This window comes from Brachypodium distachyon, chromosome 4, assembly GCF_000005505.3.
Source record: "Brachypodium distachyon strain Bd21 chromosome 4, Brachypodium_distachyon_v3.0, whole genome shotgun sequence".
Lineage (NCBI taxonomy): Eukaryota > Viridiplantae > Streptophyta > Magnoliopsida > Poales > Poaceae > Brachypodium > Brachypodium distachyon.
The window spans coordinates 12293903-12311942 of record NC_016134.3 but is presented as its reverse complement, the minus strand read 5'-3'; the positions used below and the strand labels follow the sequence as shown (position 1 = coordinate 12311942).

The following is an 18040-nucleotide window of genomic DNA, read 5'->3' as shown; positions in this document are numbered from 1 at the left end:
CATGTATTATAGGGTAGACGCGCTAGTCTTGCTGAGCAAGAGTAGCCCTGCCGATGTGACTCCTGTCAGTGCATTAAATGCACTGTGTCCGCTGTCTCGTCATGTCTTCACTGTTCTGCGGGCCCCACCTGCATGCCCAAGCGCGGGTTGCTGGGGAGCCCCTTCCCTGCTAGCGCACCCGACCAGTTGTCAGGACAGTGTTCATTTCACTTCCCGGGACCAAAGTTTCCGGGTACCCACCGAAGCAGGTGTTTCTCCTGTTCCGGCCCTTGGCTTTGCCTTCGCCAACGGTCGTCTCCTTGGGGCGGGCTTTCCGGGCATATCGTTCCCGAGAGGCCAACCTGGCGGGGCTTTGTGACTCGCGACCCACGCGTCCTGTATCATTGGAACCCTGTGGGCCACTGACACCACACGAATGCACTAGATTTGGTGCCAAGGAACCGGGACCCAAAAATTTATGTAGGATTTGCTAATTCCATGTCGAGTTCAAGCGTTGCAACCAACAGGTTCATATGTTCACTAGATCAACCAAGGAATTTTTATTTAATCAATTAACCATGGAGTTGGGAACTTGGGATACCAGAGACAGGTGGTAGAGTTCGGTGATGGCACACCAGCAACAGCACGAATCGGCTGTGTCACAGCAAGGAGCACCCAAAGACGTACCCAGATTCCAGATACACTTATTAGCTGTACTCAGCTCTTAGGAGAATGCTTTACACAATGAAACAAAATTCTTACAGCCTGCTTGAAATGTTGTAAACTTTTTTAGTATAAACTGGTAGGTGTACTTCACCCCAATAAAAAGTGTGTTCAGCACTAGTTCTTCCTCTCTTTTCTCAAGAGTTAACAGTATTTCTTCATCGTAACCCTACGAATCATGAGCTCAACACTAGCTGAGCTACCTTAATCAGTGAGCTGTAAAAAAAAAATTGATTTACAAAGCACGTGACCAGAACATGGATACTCAAAGTCTATTTATTTACGGGCCTGAGATTACAGAGTGTTGAATCCAGTCAAGGAGCCTAAACTTGCATTTCCAAACAGAAAAATCAAATCCATAATTATATCTTTCACTCAAATAAAATACATACCAAGTATCGGACAGGTGGTTCCGTAGACAAATAAAACCGATTCAATTCAATTCGAAAACTGCATAATAACTGCATACGGGTGTTAACTACGCCGAGGATTTGATCTAAGCATCATAGTCTCCCTCTGCAAACTTGTTCTCAGGGTAGAACACAGCAACCACCTGGTTCCCGCCGAACTTCCTTCCATGCATCCCGGTCTTCGCCTTGGTCGAGCCATCAACATCTAAATATTCCAAAAACACCTGCAACGCATACAAGAAAGTCCATGGATCAGTATAGCTCCATCCCTGCTAAAAAAATCGAAGCTAAAGCTGAACAGCGTAGAATCAGGACTCACTTTCCCAACTCCAGGAACAGGAGCGCCACTGGGGTCAGGTCGTGGGATCACAGCTTTCACCAAGTTACCTGTTCAAGTGTTAGTGAGTACATATATACATGGTAAAGAAGTCATATATGATTAATCAAATCCATTTGAAATAGAATAGTGTGTCTTCTGTAGGTTAAGCCCGATTGCCAATATTGCATGAGGTCGGACTATAAAAGACTGCAATGGCATTTATGTGGACTACAAAAAAGACACACAAACAGACAAACACACGAAAACCAGTTCAGTAACTGAACACAATGGTAAAAACAGAATGCAAGGGTTCAAAACAAGATGATGGACAAGTCCGCGAATTTCACGATGTTTACCGTATTTGCGCCCTTCTTCCCTCATATCTTCCAAAATGTCTTCGTACTCCTCGTCATCTCTCAGTTCATCTGCTGAAACCACCTGGGTAAGGCATACCACCTTTGTTGGTAGGGCTCCCCCAACTTGGAGCACGAGTCTCTGCTTGGAAAGCAACAGTCAGAAATTTGGAATGTTACTAAAAGCTCACTGTTGTTTTAGAAAACAGCATCATTTTTAGAACTGGGATGTACCTGCATCTGCACCTGTTGATGTGCCTGCATCAGGATGGTTTCTTGCTCTGGCCTTGGTTGAGAAGCACCTTGGTTTGCTCGCCTAACAGTGAGGGTCTTGTCTCCCATCTTGATACCATTGAGGGCAGCACAGGCAATGTCAGTGACATTAAGATCCTGGTACACACAGAATGCATATCCCTTCGAGTTGCCAGTCTCCCTATCCTTGACAAGATCAAATCCTCGCAGTGGTCCAAAGGATTCAAGCAACTCACGCACTTGAGCCTCAGTGAAGTAATAGGGGAGGCCACCCACAAAAATGCGGTCAGGCCCTTCTAAACCTCCAGCTGAACCAGGTGTTAAGCCAACAGCACCAAGGTTGAGATTAGGGTTTGGCTGGCTTGGGCCCAGTGCAGCTGCCAAGGAAGGATTGTAGTCAGTTGGCCTTCTAACTTTCACTGGTGCTCCCTCAAACATTATACCATCCAAGGCCATTGCGTTGCTTGCTTCCTCCACAGACCTCATCTCCACAAAAGCAAATTTCTTGTCATGGTTTATGTATACATTAAGAACAGCATCACCAGGACCAGCTGTGTTTCCTCCAATAGCAGCCATAACTTGATTGAAGTATATAGCAACGGTCTGCAGAAAGAATACCAAAATATAATCACAGGCTACAAAAGGAGAGAGAAGGAGGGGGAGAGAGAGAGAGAGAGAGTAGAAAAATAAGATAATCAAGTAATTACCTGTTCATTAGCAGTTGGAGGAAGTCCACCAACATATACACGCCGAGCATGCCGAGTAGCCTAAGAAAAGGGTGGTTAACCAAGATGTATATTATGGAAGAAACCTCAAGTATATGCCAGAGCACAATAAGTCATATACCTGTTGTGTCATGGCCTGTGGCTGCATAGCAAGAGGGTTGAACTGATGCAAATAGAAAGAAATTTGAAAGTTAAAAATAATACTTTTGAGTAGTAAAGAATTGTTTGTCATCACCAGATAAATTACAAATCAGAGTGAATAAGATTGCCTGGTGGTGACAAAACCAAATCCTAAAAGGAAAATAGTAGTCACCTGCGTAGGTGCGGTGAAATTAAACATGTTCGGAAGCATCCCAGGAATGAGGGGGGCAACTGCAGGTAGCTGACCTGCAATTCACATAATAATTTCATACAGATACAGTGACTATCATGGAAGATTTAAAATTTCTCAACCATCATTGTTAATAAATAATCTAGCATAGACCCAATTCACAATGAGAATGGATAGCATATGTTCAAGGAGACAAAAAAACTAGGAAGTAATAATTATGGAACTGCCTAGTACTTATTCTAGTTGAAGACAAACAAGATACTGCGGAGGAAATTGGGTGAAGTACTCCAGTCGAACCAGATGTTTCCTCCTTGTACATTAAGCTACTGTACTCCGCTCATTCCATTGGCAGATGTTGGACAAAGTGGCCAAGATTGCTGTCCTACCCATATGCAAACAAAACAGACAAACAAAAACCAAGAACAACAAGGAAAAGTGTCGCTCAGTTCAAGATACAAGGTAGAATAAAATGCAAATTTAGAAATCTTTATAAGAGAAGATCATTTCTATAACAATGATTACCATGCCTGCAAAGGCATCCACTGGTACTAAACTGGAGGGCTCCAGTTCTTAGAATGGGGCCAGTTCCAAGGGATGAGCCCAATTCTGGTCAGAGGCCAGATAAAGGCCAGTTGACAGAGATTTCCTAGAAACTCTGAGTCAAAAGATAATCTTCAATAATTTATTTGACTGGGAATCACCAATATAATATATTGGAACCCTGCTAACATAGCTGAAAGAAGAAATGATGATTTGCAATTACGGAAAAAATGATTAGAAAAATTCGCTGTCAAATACAAGCACATAGCATAGTATTGGTATTAATGACATTATAAGTGTTCATCAAATAAGATGCCATTATAGTGAAAATGAATGGTTGCACCATCACTTTACGTGCCATAATTGTTTATTATAAACATTTGTGCATAATAGCCTTAATAGCTGCATGCCCAGTTTCCTAACACATCATCTGCTCAAGTCCTAACCTAGAAAAATATATGTAAAAGTGTAAAAACAAAATTAATAGTGTTGTTCGGAGTATACCTGGGGTCGCACCAGGAGTAACTAACGGAACGCCTTGTGATGGTCCCTGGTCAAATCCGCTCACGCGCTTGCTGTTTCAGTGCAGCAGGCATTTACAAATAGTTCAACAAATAGAAAAAGGAAAGAAAACCAGCAAAGAAAATTATAACAATGAACAGATCATCCACAAAAACATCCAAGCAGAAAGCAAGACTGCAAAACATGGTTGTTCAAATTGGTCCATTACATACCATACAAAACAAAGAATAGAATCATACATTAGTAGCGTCTATTGCCAGATGCCAAAAGGAAATGACAATTTGGCTTCCTCAGAATGTTGATTCTTGTGAATGTAAATAATAAACCTTAGGAAGTCAATGAACACATACCTCTTTGAACGAGAGCGTGAACGAGATCTGCGGTCACGACCCTTTGAACGGGAGCGCGAGCGATGCCTGCGATGGCCATCTCTATCACGGTCCCTTCTGCATTATCACATCATCAATCAGATTTCCATTGGGTAAGTAGCATATGATTATTATAAGTTGCGTGTTTGTTTTGTATAGGGATCCTTTTATCAAGAAAAAAATATGAAGGACATTACAACTGTGCTATACTAGAACAAAACATTACACCAAAAATCGCAACTTGGCTATTTCTCTAAAAATAATTGATTAGAAAAGCTTCTTTTTAGCGAAAGGCTGAAAGCTTTTAACTAATATGCAACAATGTCCTCACATAAGTTACAAACAAACTTGGGCAAGTAGCTACTCAAACAGATGGCTCAACCACAATAAAAAGCAAAATAGCATCCAGTTAGGCATAAACTCCTCCAAGTTCTTTGAAAGCTGTCATTTTGCACTTCAGTCTCGATACACAACTTGGGTGACTCATTTGTATTGCAAAGTTCCAAAGAACCCAGATTGATTATATAATATTAAGTTCTTGAGAAAAATTCACACATATGATTGTCAAATATATAATCCAACATCTTAAACAATATTCATTGTCAAAGTTACAGAGACAAAATCATCAGATTTTCAAAATTGAGTACATAAGATAGTTACTGTTTGGTTATGCTTGAACATGGACTACAAATCTACCGTTGCATACATTAATTAACCACCACAGCTACAAGTGGACTATACACCATCAGAAGAGCATACATGTAACAGCAATCCTAATTCATTCAGTAACTTATTGATCTAATCAATCTAAATGGTTAATGCGCCCACTCATAAAGTACAGCATCAAGGGACAAACAATTTTACAGAGACCAGACTCAGAAAGTAACTACTCCCTCTGTCCCAAAGTAAGTGACGTCCCAAAGTAAGTGACTTGAATGGGACAGAGGGAGTATTAAATATGTACCCCAGAGAAGGCAATACCAGGGTTCCAGGGCAAGCAAATTTTATATTTACAAATCCTAGGAGATAATAAAGAAGCCTAGTGAGTTCCAGAGATGAATGATTTCCAACATAATGAACTGCCAGCATCCTGTAACAAACATAAGTAAATTCATAGATATTTAGACACAGTACCTTTCAACATCACGGTCGCGGCTCTGATGGCGATCATGATCATCAGAACGACCACGGTGCTCCCTTTTTTCACTTCTCTCGCGGTGCTCCCTTTTTTCACTTCTTTCACGGTGTTCCCTATGGTGGCGGTCACGTTCCCTGTCACCCCGATCCCTGTCCTTGTCCCGACCCCTTTCTCTATCTCTACCATGGTCTCTGTCACGCTCCCTATCCTTGTCCTTGTCTCGTCCTCTGTCCCTCTCTCTAGATTTAGAGGACCTTCCCTCGTGTGGCTGTACCTCCTGCTGGGAAAAGAAGGGAAGATACTTGGTCAAATTTCTTGCCACATAAGCATGATCCTCTTACCGAAACTATGATATGATCACATAATGAACACATGCATAAATACTTGCTATTTAGACCATCCATACACCCAAAAATCATCACGAAATAAACGCAACCAAAAATCATCCAAGGCAGAAAATATATCCTGCATATGAAATATATATCCTCACGACTTAAGGTAACAAAGTTGAGCAAACCATGTGTTTTTCCTACCAGTTAAACTTGAGGTTGCCTCCCAATTCAATGCACTGTAGAACTAGTAAATGTAGCTTACCCAGAATAAAATTACACAAAAAATACAACAATTCATGTCATATCCATCATAAATATAATCCTACGGGCCCCAACAATGGGGAGCAGCAGCAAGTTCGGAAGTAACCTATCCAACAACCCCTCAAACCACAAACCACTTCCTCACAAGCACTAATCTGCAGACCAACCCCTCACAATCAACGCAGATCACCAAATCCGAGGGACAAAAACAAGCACTAATCTGTCCATCCCTCCTCGCACAGGCCACAGCGTACGCGGACCAAAAAGGACCGGAGGAACGCACCTGGGAACGGCCGTCGTCGTCGGGGTGGTCGGAGAACCCGGTGGGCTTGGTCGGCGGGGGTGGGGGTGAACCCCCGGCGATGGCGCCGGCGGGGTCAGCGGGGTCGCCGTTTCCCTCGTAGCGCTCCTCGTAATCGGCCATGCGACGCGGCGGCGGAGGAGTAGGCAGGGGCGATGTGGCGGTGGCTGCTGGCTCGGTCAGCTCGCCCTAGGGTTTGGCTTGGCTGGTTCGGCGGTTGGAGGAAGAAGCAGGTCGGTAAAGCTGGAGCACGGGGCCGTAGGGAGTGCGGGTTATATATGGGCCAGAGTGTGCATTAGGAAAATCGTGTTAGTTTACGAAGTGGGTTTGGGCTTTTTGGACAATATATCGAATCTGGCTGGCGGTTGCTTTTTGGACAATTTGGGCCGGAAAGCATGGACATGGGCTAGAGTCTGTGAGCAAGCAACTGCAAGAGAGAATGGAGTCAGGACGGAAGTCTTCGAGCCCAGCTCGGCAAGCTGGACCGAGCCCGTGGTGATCCTGGTAAAAGAGACGTGCAGAAGTGGCGGCGCGGGGAGATGCAGAATATGGCCGGACGTGGTGAGCGGGAAAGGCGCCCAGATGACCGCGCTGGGGACGGGGTGGACCATCTGCTCCGGCGTTCGGGCGAGGTGGCGGTACTTTCCGTGGTTCCTCCTACTACTCCGATCAACAGCAGTGGAAGCGCAAGCAAGACGAAGGGGGCTCTTCGACGACTGCTGCTGCGACTAAGACATCAAACCAAGCTGACAAGGTAAACTCTGCTTCTCCAGATGCGAGCGGCAAGAAGATTATCTGTTTCAAGTGCGATTGTGATGGACACAGTGCTAAAGATTGTACCACAGAGGTGCAATGTTTGATTTGTGAGAAGAATACCCATGTTGCTTCACGTTGTGTGTGGCCAACCCAGGTGAAACCTATCATGCAGCCAGTCGGTGTGGGAGCTCCTGAACTTGGGTACTTTATGGCAGTTAATGTTCGTGCTCCAAAACAACAAGCTCCGACTTCTTTGCTTGGTCTGATTCGTTTGGTCAAAGGAAATCTGCTTCCTTCTAGTCTACAGGGTGGTCTGGACGCTCTTTTCCCTGAGGATTGGCAGTGCAATGTGGTACCACAAGGGAAAGATTTCCTTGTGCAATTTCCATCTGCTGAGAAGCTCGCTATGCTGATTGATTTGGAAGATTTCAAACTGAAGGGGACCACAGCTTATATTAAAGTTGAGAGAGCAGAATCTGAAGTCAAGCCAAAGGGAAGAATGCACACTATTTGGGTGAGAGCTGGTAATGTCCATCCAGATCTGAGGAACTATAAAGGGATATGTGAGGTTGGAAGTTTGCTTGGTGCAGTTGCAGAAGTTGACATGCAGAGTCTGAATGATTTTGGCATCATTAGATTCAAAGTGCATGTTAAGAGTGTACAGAAGCTGCCAAAGAAGCGGGAATACAGCATACCTCCTTATCTTTTGATGTGTTCTATGCTGTAGAGAAGGTGGAAGTTCCTGGCTCTCTGACTGATACATATATGGCTAACAAAAGGACCCCAGATGGCACTCTAAAACTGCAAGGGATGGATGCAAGAAGCTAAGAAGCAGAAGCCATCTTCTGAGGTGGGCAAATTCTCAAAGGCTACAGGGAACACACTAGCAGGAGAGCATTCCTGTGTTGATCTAATAGAGAAGCCAGCTCTTGTTACTGCCACTATTGGAGAGGGATTTGCAGGGGGGCTAACACAACAGGAACAAGATAAGATTCTTGCTACTCAAGCTGCAGAGCAAGATCAGCAGAAATTAACAGAGCTACCGGAGGATGTTGATGAACTGGGTGAAGAATTAGAGGGTAGTCAAGAGAGAGTTCAACTTTCTGAGGAGGAGCTGATTGACTCACAAGACTCTTTTGAAACAAAGGTGGATAATATTCTTGGAAACAAGGGAAAAATTTCTGATGTCAAAGAAAAGGCTAAGGAGAACCAGAAAGAACTGGAGAAGATGGACAAGAAGCTGATGCCAACAAGGAAGTGTGAGAGGCTTAAGGGACAGGAAGATGCTGACAGGACAAAACTTGCTATGCAGAGAGCTGAACAGAAGAATTCTATTCCTGGAGCAACTAATGGTATGTTTCCTACTGCTAGCACTACTCCAAATTCTGTTCTCATTGATATTGCTTCTAAGGTTGGGGTTAATATGGGTTCTGATAGTGTTACTGATGATCATGTTATTGATATTATCAAATCCCTAGAGATAGCCAGAGAAACTATTTTCAAAGAGGGTAAAATTGATAAGTCTATTAGTGATTCTGTGCCTGATAATCAGTTTCAACTAATTTCTGAAGAAATTAATGAACTGCTGTCTGACAGTGATTCAGAACATGAGACTCTGTATCAAAAAGACAGCAGACCTAAGAGATCTTGTGCTAAAAATAACAAGATCATGAAGCTGTGCTCCCCTGTGTTCAGGGTTGAGCCAGCTAGGAAAAGGGGGAGACCCCCAAAGAATAAAATCTCTTAATGTCAGGAATCTTCTGAAATTGTAGGGGTTTGGGACGCCCTGATAATCAAAGATTCCTTAGAGAGATGATAGTTGAGGCTGGATGTCAGTTCATAGGTTTAATTGAAACAATGACTACACACATCCAGGAATCCTGGTTCAGAAATGTTGTTGGATCTAGGTCCTTTAGATGGGAACAACTTGCACCTGTAGGTAGGTCTGGAGGGATCTTGCTTGGTGTAAACTCTGACACTTTTGAGGTCATCAGTTCCACGGTGGGGAGACACTTTGTGGGTTTGCTGATTAGAGATAAAAAATCTGATTTTAAATGGCACCTGATTGTCATGTATGGACCTGCACAGACTGATGGTAAGGATGAATTCCTGGCTGAGTTTGCTCAGGTGTGTAATAATACCAGTGATCCTGTAGTCATCGGAGGGGATTTTAACATTCTCAGAAGGACATCTGATAAGAACAAACCATGTGTACTTCCCAGATGGAGCCACATATTTAATTCTATAATTGAGACTTCTGGACTCAAGGAGCTAAGTCTTGGAAGTAGGCTCTATACTTGGGCAAACTATCAGGAAGAACCAACTTTTGAGAAGTTGGATAGGATCCTGGTCAGCCCAGATTGGGAGAGTCATTTCCCTCTTGCAACTGTGACAGCTCTGAACAGAGATCTTTCAGATCATGTTCCTTTGAAGCTGTCTACTGGGGTGGAACCTGCCTTTGGTAACATTTTCAAATATGAAAATTGTTGGGTAGAAAGGGATGGATTTCATGAGGAGGTTAAGAACTGTTGGCATGCTCCAACTTACTGTTGGCATGACATTGATAAGGGGCAAGAGAAGACTAGAAGGATGAGGAGACATCTGAAAGGGTGGCATCTAAATGTGGAAGGAATATATAAAAGAAAAAAGAAGGAGGTACTGCTAAAGCTAGATACTTTATACAGAAAAGAGGAGACTGTCCAGCTAAATATCATTGAGAAGCAAGAGAAGTTATCTCTTGACACTGATCTGAAAAAGCTTCTGAGAGATGAAGAGTTAAAATGGAGGCAGATGGCTAAGGAAAAAGATCTCAAAGATGGAGATGCTAATACCAGGTACTACCACTTAAAGGCAAGTGGTAGGAAAAAGAAAAAATTTATCTCTGTGCTGATGAATAATGGTGAGGAAATTAAAGGAGATCAAAATCTTATAGAGCATGTGACTTGCTTCTATAAAGACCTATTTGGTCCTCCTGAAGTAACTTCCCTCAGAATTAATGGGATTGTCTGTAATCAGATCTCTGCTGAGAACAGAGTTTTTCTCACTTCTATGTTTACTTGTGAGGAAATTAAAGAGGCTGTGTTCAGTATGAAGCATAATAAGGCTGCTGGATCAGATGACTTTCCTGCTGAGTTCTACCAGGTGTTCTGGGAAGATATTAAAGCAGACTTGAAGGAGTTGTTGATACATTTCATAATGGGAGGTTGAGTATTGAGAGATTGAACTATGGAGTGATATCACTCATACCTAAGGTTCCAGAGGTAGTTACAATTCAGAAATATAGGCCCATCTGTCTTTTGAATGTGAGTTATAAAATACTGACTAAGGTACTTGCAAACAGATTGGGCAGGATTGTGCAGCATGTGATTGCTGACACTCAGACAGTTTTCATAAAAGATAGGTACATCATGGAAGGGATAGTTTTCTTGCATGAAATTGTACATGAGTTGCATCATAGGAAAAAGTCAGGAGTGCTTCTCAAAATTGATTTTGAGAAAGCCTATGACAAAGTAAAATGGCCCTTTCTATACCAAATGATGCAAATAAAGGGATTTAGTCATCAATGGTGTGATTGGATCATGAAGGTTGTAAGGGGGGGAAGAGTGGCTATCAGAGTAAATGATTCCATTGGATCTTACTTTCCCACTTACAAAGAGGTCAGACAAGGTGATTCCTTATCTCCTTTGCTTTTTGATATTATAGCTGATGGATTAGCTATGATGGTAAAACAAGCACAAGAAGAAAACATTATCTCTGGGCTGGTGCCTGAACTGGTTGATGGGGGATTATCTATTCTGCAGTATGCAGATGATACCATTCTCCTGATCGAAGATGATGTGATTCAGGCTAGGAATCTGAAGTTCATCCTGTGCCTCTTTGAGCAAGTTTTTGGGCTAAAAATCAATTTTCATAAGAGTGAAATATTCTGTCTTGGAGATGCAGTTTCCAAACAAGATCAATTTAGTGCAATTTTCACTTGCAATATAGGACAATTACCCATGAATTATCTTGGCATTCCTGTTGATGTCAAAAGACTTAGTAACTCAAAATGGAAGCCCGTGGAGGAGAAAATGGAAACAAAGTTAGCTGGCTGGAAAGGCAACATTCTGTCCATTAAAGGGAGAGCTATACTGACCAACTCATGTATGAGTAGTGTCCCATTATACATGCTCTCCTTCCTGACTGCCCCCAAAGGAGTTATTAAAAGAATGAATTATTACAGAGCTAGACTGCTTTGGCAGGAACACCATGGAGTGAGGAAGTATCATCTGGTGAACTGGCCGGCAATATGTTCACCTAAAGAATGTGGGGGCCTGGGGATTCTAGATTTGGAGGTGATGAACCAAAGTCTGCTATGCAAGTGGCTCTGGAAGCTAGAGACCATTACTAGAACTTGGCAGGAACTGATCTATAAGAAATATTTGCACAAATAGGTTTTGTCACAAAACAAAAGAGTACCTGGAGAATCTCATTTCTGGCAGAGTGTGATGAGTGTTAATGCTATCTTTCAGAGATATACACAGAGAATCTTGGGTGATGGTGCTAGGACCCAATTCTGGGAAGATAAATGGACTGGTTTACAATCTTTGGCAGAGCAATTCCCTAAATTGTATAACTTGACTTTTACCAAGCATGTGACTATGAAGGAAGTGAAAAGCAGAGGCATGGACTATATTAAATTTAGAAGAACATTATATGGAGAGACTGAGGCCTGGTGGCAGGAGATTTGTGAGCTAATGGAAAATACTAGACTTTCTGATGAACCTGATACTGTGAGATGGACAATCAGCAGCTCTGGGAAGTTCTCTGTTAGGTCTCTTTATCAACGGTTAAAAGCTGGAGCTTTAGTGGGCTAAGGTTTATCTGGGGCCTGAAAATCCCACTGAAGATCCAAATCTTCCTTTGGCTGATCCTGAAGAATAGCATTCTAACCAAGGATAATCTAATTAGGAGGGGTTGGACAGGCAACATTCAGTGCCTCTTCTGTGACAGAGATGAATCTATTGATCATCTCATGTTTGCATGCCCTGTTGCCAGATTTACATGGCAAATTATAGGATGTGCTTTGGGATTTAGAAGAATCCCACTGTCTGTTGAGGATCTTTTTGGTAACTGGGGAATGTCTTTCCCGCCCAACCAACGTAAACTGACATTGTGTGGTGCAACTACGGTCCTCTGGACGATTTGGAAAACAAGAAATAATGCCTGCTTCCGACAAGTCTTCCCACATGATCCCTCGACAATTATTTTCGCTGTATGTGCCAATCTGAATGCCTGGGCTCTGCTGCAGATCGAAGCAAGCAGAAGAAAGCTGGAGGCCGGGAGCGTGAAGATCAGGCAAGTCATGACTGAAGCTTTCGCGAGACGTCAAAGCTGGGCTCCCTTGAGCAGAAGAATCGCAGTTTGAAGCACTGCTGGGGGTTTAGCTCTTTTACCTGGCTGGAATTTCAAACTACTGAGGAGTGATGTTTTGAGAACTTGGCCAGACTTCTATTTTGTTGCTTGATCTGGACTGTGCTCCGGTCTTGTTCTGTCTTTTTTTTTCATCTGAACTTGTGTGTAAGAACTGGAGGGCAGTTTCTTTAATAGAAATCGATGGGAGGAGCCCATTGTTTCAAAAAAAAAGAAGTGGCAAGGCCCAAGTTGGAGTCAACGTGGCGTATGCTTCACGATCCTAATTTCTGAAACTGACTAGCTGACGTTGAAGACAGCTTTGGAATCGAGCCAGGATTATCACTGCCCCTCCTGATGTCAAAGCTTTTGGCAAGTTCTAATATGAGGTAAATACACTGGCAGTCCAAATACTTGAGACGCGGGAGCAATTTAGTCCAAATTCTTGAAATTTGGGGTGGACTAGTCCTAATTGTTGAGACACGGATTCATTAGAGGTCCTGGCCAATAAGGAGTCGACACGTGGGCTGTTTAGTCGGGTTTGCTATTTTGCTGAAAACCCCCTGTGCGTATGTAAAATTCATCCCGATCATTGTCCACGAAACAAAACGATTCGCGTTCTATTCTTACCCCCTCCCCCGCGGCTGCTCTCTATTCCTCTTCCCCTCCCCTAGCGGCGAGTCAAAGAACCGTAGATTGACGGCGACTATTTGACCAGGTGGCTGCCGCATAGGAGTAGTTGGAGGTTGCGCTGGGTTGATTTAGGGTAGAATGGCTGGCGGTGACGGATTCGACGGACTTGACAGACTTGGCAACAACTGGTGCGCAGATGTAACATCCCAAAATTTCAAATTCTTACTTGTGCATTGCATCCATGAGCATCATGCCACAATTGCATATTTGAATTCAAATTTGAATCTCAAAAGGCTTTGAAAAGATTTTTTTTTCAATTTAAACCCTAGGGTTTACACCCATTTGAGCTTTGGATCTTCAAACCAATAGGGTTTATTTATAAAAGGGGTTTATTGCATAAATAAGCTATCCCATAATTTTTGGATAATTATTTGGAGTTGAAAACGTATTTTATTTAAATAGTTATATAGCCCTAAAGGCATTTATAGGGCAAATGTATTTTTAGATATTTTATTTTGAGGGGAAAGTACTCCCAAAAAGTTGTATCATGGTAAAACATGATTTTACAAATTTTCTGGGATTTATTTGGACCAATTTGGAGTTCAAAATCAAAAGATATCAAAGAAATAAGAAAAGGGAATAAAGAAAAGGTAAAGAAAAAAAAAGTAGAACGGACCGACCCACTGGGCCGGCCCGCTAAGCCTCGCCCAGCCGAACCGCCCGGCCGAACACCCGACCGACCGAGCCGGTCCGCGCGCGCGCCCGCTGCCACTGACGGGTGGGACCCACCTGTCAAGGCCTTCGTTCCCGAAGGAAAGCGCCCGCGCCGCCGCCGCTGAGTCCACGCCGAATTCCGCCGCCGCAATCTCCGGAATCCCGACGATTCAGGCCTTCCCGAAGCAAGCCGAGCGCGGCACTATAAAGCCCGGAGCTCCCCGCCTCTTTCCCCTCTGTTTGCCCGCACCCGCACGCGCCCACGCCGCCCCGATTGCTCGCCGGAGCTCTTCGCCCGCCGCTGCACGTTTTGGTCGCCGCCGGTGAACCCTAAGGTCAAAACTCCACCCATTTCTAGCCGTTCGCTTTCCCTCGTCCTTGCGCATCTTCTGACGTGCTTGCTTTTTCCTTTTGCGCGCCACAGCTCGTCGCCGTCGTCAAGCCGAAGCTTCAGCGCCGGCCGCCGCCTCTTTGTCGTCCTAGGCATCGTCCCGTGCGCTCCCGGAGGACCTTGTCGCCGTCATCGGAACCGCCGCGCCGCGCCGCACCTCCCGTGCACCTCCCCGCGCCGTTAGCTTCACCGGAGAAGCCGCCCGCCCGTGCCTGCGCCGCCGTCTCCCTCGTCTCCGGCGATCGCCGCCGCCGCGGTGGTAAATCCTAACCCATCACGACCGTCCATCCCTAATCAACGGCCGAGATTAGATCTCGTTTTTCATTTTAAACCAAACCGGTACGGACCAATGAGAAGCCACCACATGGCACGGTAAAATAAAATGAAAAATGTAATTTTAATTCCCGGAATTTTAGAAATGGCACTTTTGCAGAAAAGCCCCTATAACTTCAAATGATCATATCTTTTAATCTGTTTGGCCAAATATGATGTTCCACACCTTTTTGGAATCCTTAGGAAGTGTAGAATCTTTTGGCACTGTTTAAATTTAAATTTGAATATTTGAATCACAGTTAATTTGCAGAATAGGGTTTAATGCCATTTAATTCATAACTAATTACTTAGAAGTCCTTTTTAATTGAAACCAGTGCCCAAAAATTTGTTTTATTATCCTCTATCCATTGGGACAGAGAAATAAATATTTTGAATTAAATTATTTGGCTGATGCCAATAAAACTATAATTTAGGGTTTTAATCAATTGTTTTTGCCTTTTTGTTTAAAACCCTAATGCATTTGTTTTAATTACTAATGCTTAGGATCAGTTGATGACCCAAATAAAATAAACCCAATCATGTCACATCTTTTGCATTGCATCATGGCATACTTTTTCTTTTGATTGTATTGTGTGTTTATGTATGCAATGCGAGGAGTGTTTGAATATCAACTGGTACCAAGGCAAGTTTACCTTGATCATTATCCTATCATTATTGTTTTAAAAATACTTATGCATTAGTGTTGCTTGTAGAATGCATTGATAAGATTATTACTCGTACTTATGCTAGCTATGATTGAGCTACTAGGTATAGGGTTTCCTTTGCCATGAATCCTCCACCAATAGCCATCGTGATTAGTGTTGCTTAGCCATGCTATGTTAGTAAACGTGGGAGGAAATCTCGATCACCGTGAAATGATGATGTGGAGTATTTTGGAAACTTGGCAAAAACAACCCTAATGAACCATCTTGGGTGGACTACTTTGAGTATTCGAGATGTTATGCGACGTCAGGTCCATTTCTATGGGTCCATCTGAGTCGAGTCCCCGTGGATTCGGGGGCGGATCGTCCATGGACGTCTCCTCGTGGATTCGGGGAGCGCTTGCGTCGCAAATGTGGAATGCCACCTGGGGTATCAGAGACTGGACTAGTTTCCTGTTTAGTAGCTTCCAGTACAACCACAAGCTAAATGGGCTCTGGCAGGATGGAGTAAGAAATATGAACCCAGATCCGAGGGATTGTACTGAGGTAGTTGTGTAGGTGGGAGCGCGGGTCCCTCAGGTGGTCTGGAGGAATATGTTCTGAAAATTCTTGAAGTCGATGCCGTTGCTACTCCACCCGGAGGACAGCAAGGGATTAACACGTCGATTTTTTGTTGGGGAATGTGTACAACCTCTCGAGAGTGTCAAACTAAGTACTTAGCCGTGTCCCCGGTTACGGACAATCATGAGCAACTAGATATGGGGGTTGTAAGGAAAGTATTACTCATTCAAATTTCTTAGATAAAATGAATGGTTTGAACAGGGTAGGGGCACTTGATGTATCTACTCAATGTGCTCTAGGTTAATAGGAGCATGGGTGTTTATACCCCGTGTCCAATAGTTAACAATATTGTAACATTCAATTGTAGTAGGATAAACTATGTTTTGCTACCACGCTATAAAGCCTGCACCCCACTATACCTTAATTGCATATACTTGGTAGGATCTGTTATAACTTTCAGGTGAACTTGCCAATACATTCAATGTATTGACCACGTAGTGGCTGCAAATTAATAATGCAGGTGAATCTGACGAAAAGTGAGGTTCGTCGATGTTTTTTGGGTCATGTGCTTACATTACAACATGCTCTCTCCTCTGGGAGTAGATGAGGCCCATTTGCTCTACCTTTCCGCTGCAGTTTTATGATAAAATGTTATCATGGTTTTTGAAACAATATTTGTTTATGCTGGCCCAAGGGGTCATGCAAGTTTGTAAGTACAATTAAGTTCTGGATGATACGATGTAATAAAGTACATTTTGACCATTGTATCTTGGCATTATATCTTGAACTGTTTGTGCTAGTGAGTCGATCCAGGGACTAGCATAAATAAGCACAGAAATCGAACCCTTGTAAGGGGGAGGATCGCTTCAGCAGAGGGCAGCGGCGCGGGCAGCGGTGGGTGGGCTAGGGTTACCGGCGAAGCATACTGGGACCCAGGAGCTTGCTCGAAGGTAATTTGTCTTATCATGTTCGATTTCATCATTCCCCCCTGTTCGTGGGCAATCCTTCAGCATTTTGTTCATCGGCATTGCATTTTGTTTCTGTTTCAAAAGAAGAGGCCTCTTCAGAAGAATGTCCAGAAGATTGACGAAGTGAAGAACCAGTGTACTGTTGAGAAAAATGTAAGGCTTTATACTAATATCGTCTGTGCTTTGGAAGGAGAAAACTCGAGGCTTATGCAGTCCTTGAAGGACTTGGAATTGGAGATGAAGAAGATTAAGCATGAGAAGAAGATGATGGAAAGGAGGCTTCTGCTAGAGATTAGAGACAGGAATAGGAAAGAAATTTGTATTGTTATGGTAGTTGCAATTTGTGCAATTGGCTATGGTTTAGTGTTTCATCTAGTTGGCTGAGTTAGTTAAGTTTGTAATGAATGATGACTTGTTAATTGAAATTCAGTTTGATATTATGTTTCAAATTTTGTTTGGATTTATGTTTGAAATTTAGTTTGGAATTATTTTTGAAATTCAAACCAACCAGTTGCTTGTTTGACAGCAAAATGTTAACCACTTGGACAGGAAAAGCAAGTAGAAACTGGAATAACACTCAATACAAGAGCACTTGCATGTTTCACAGCAAAATGTTAACCACTTCCATGTTTCACAGCAAAATGAGAACAAAGTTGTGCATACATCATCATCCATCAGGCAGTAACATCAAAGAGACCAAAATATTGACCCAAATCACAGTTTGTCTCAAACATACGCCAATAGAACTACAACTACCAGCAACACAATAAGTCATCAGCTAAATGCCATCAGTTGGTGCATTTTGTGTGATAGGTATCTCTTCTTCAGCTGCAGGTTCATTAAGATCTATACCATGTTGCTGATCTCCAAAGAGCAAGTGATGCAATGAACCTGGGTCTATGTTGTATCTTCTATCTACCCTGCTTCTAGCCTCTGCCCTAGCAGTTGCATTCCCAGATGTAGCTTTCCTCTTCCTTGTTGCATTTCCTCTTCTCCCCTATCCTGCAGCAGCAGCAGCATTAGCAGTAGCTTTTCCTCTCCCCTGTCCTGCAGCAGCATCAGCAATAGCTCTTCCTCTCCCCCTTGCATTACCTCTTC

At 43.3% G+C, this 18040-nt stretch overlaps 2 protein-coding genes across 9 annotated transcripts; one reads left to right on the top strand and one right to left on the bottom strand.

The window, feature by feature from the left end:
- Window positions 1-960: 960 nt before the first annotated feature.
- LOC100821343 (splicing factor U2af large subunit A) lies at window positions 961-6807 on the bottom strand. Of its 8 annotated transcripts, none has more exons than XR_732177.3 (11): window positions 6537-6807; window positions 5657-5940; window positions 4505-4600; window positions 4137-4207; window positions 3075-3148; window positions 2883-2924; window positions 2744-2803; window positions 2019-2639; window positions 1788-1926; window positions 1432-1659; window positions 961-1336 (listed from the first exon to the last, which is right to left on the bottom strand). XR_732177.3 is itself a non-coding variant. In XM_010239208.3 (11 exons), exons 1-11 carry the CDS (start codon window positions 6675-6677, stop codon window positions 1199-1201), a joined length of 1734 nt encoding a protein of 577 aa, XP_010237510.1. In that variant the 5' UTR covers window positions 6678-6806; the 3' UTR covers window positions 961-1198. The 8 variants fall into 8 exon arrangements, 7 of the variants coding, with proteins under 7 accessions (XP_010237510.1, XP_003577312.1, XP_010237512.1 ...); XM_010239208.3 differs by having other exon boundaries at window positions 1432-1499; window positions 6537-6806; XM_003577264.4 differs by having other exon boundaries at window positions 1199-1336; window positions 1432-1499; window positions 5657-5937; window positions 6537-6806.
- A 92-nt stretch (window positions 6808-6899) lies between these two features.
- Window positions 6900-16555, top strand: LOC106866678 (golgin subfamily A member 6-like protein 22). The gene is made up of 2 exons (XM_014902303.2): window positions 6900-8662; window positions 16495-16555. Exons 1-2 carry the CDS (start codon window positions 8125-8127, stop codon window positions 16512-16514), a joined length of 558 nt encoding a protein of 185 aa, XP_014757789.1. The 5' UTR covers window positions 6900-8124; the 3' UTR covers window positions 16515-16555.
- The last annotated feature ends 1485 nt before the right edge of the window (window positions 16556-18040 follow it).

Bases quoted from the DNA above. Each gene is read 5' to 3' on its own strand.
- LOC106866678 (XM_014902303.2), top strand. From the start codon at position 8,125: ATGCAAGAAGCTAAGAAGCAGAAGCCATCTTCTGAGGTGGGCAAATTC. The intron at 8,663-16,494 runs GTATGTTTCCTA...TTAATAATGCAG, and splicing joins TATTCCTGGAGCAACTAATG to GTGAATCTGACGAAAAGTGA.
- LOC100821343 (XM_010239208.3), bottom strand. From the start codon at position 6,677: ATGGCCGATTACGAGGAGCGCTACGAGGGAAACGGCGACCCCGCTGAC. The intron at 5,941-6,536 runs GTGCGTTCCTCC...TTCTTTTCCCAG, and splicing joins ACGACGACGGCCGTTCCCAG to CAGGAGGTACAGCCACACGA. The intron at 2,925-3,074 runs GTGACTACTATT...TATTTGCATCAG, and splicing joins ATTTCACCGCACCTACGCAG to TTCAACCCTCTTGCTATGCA.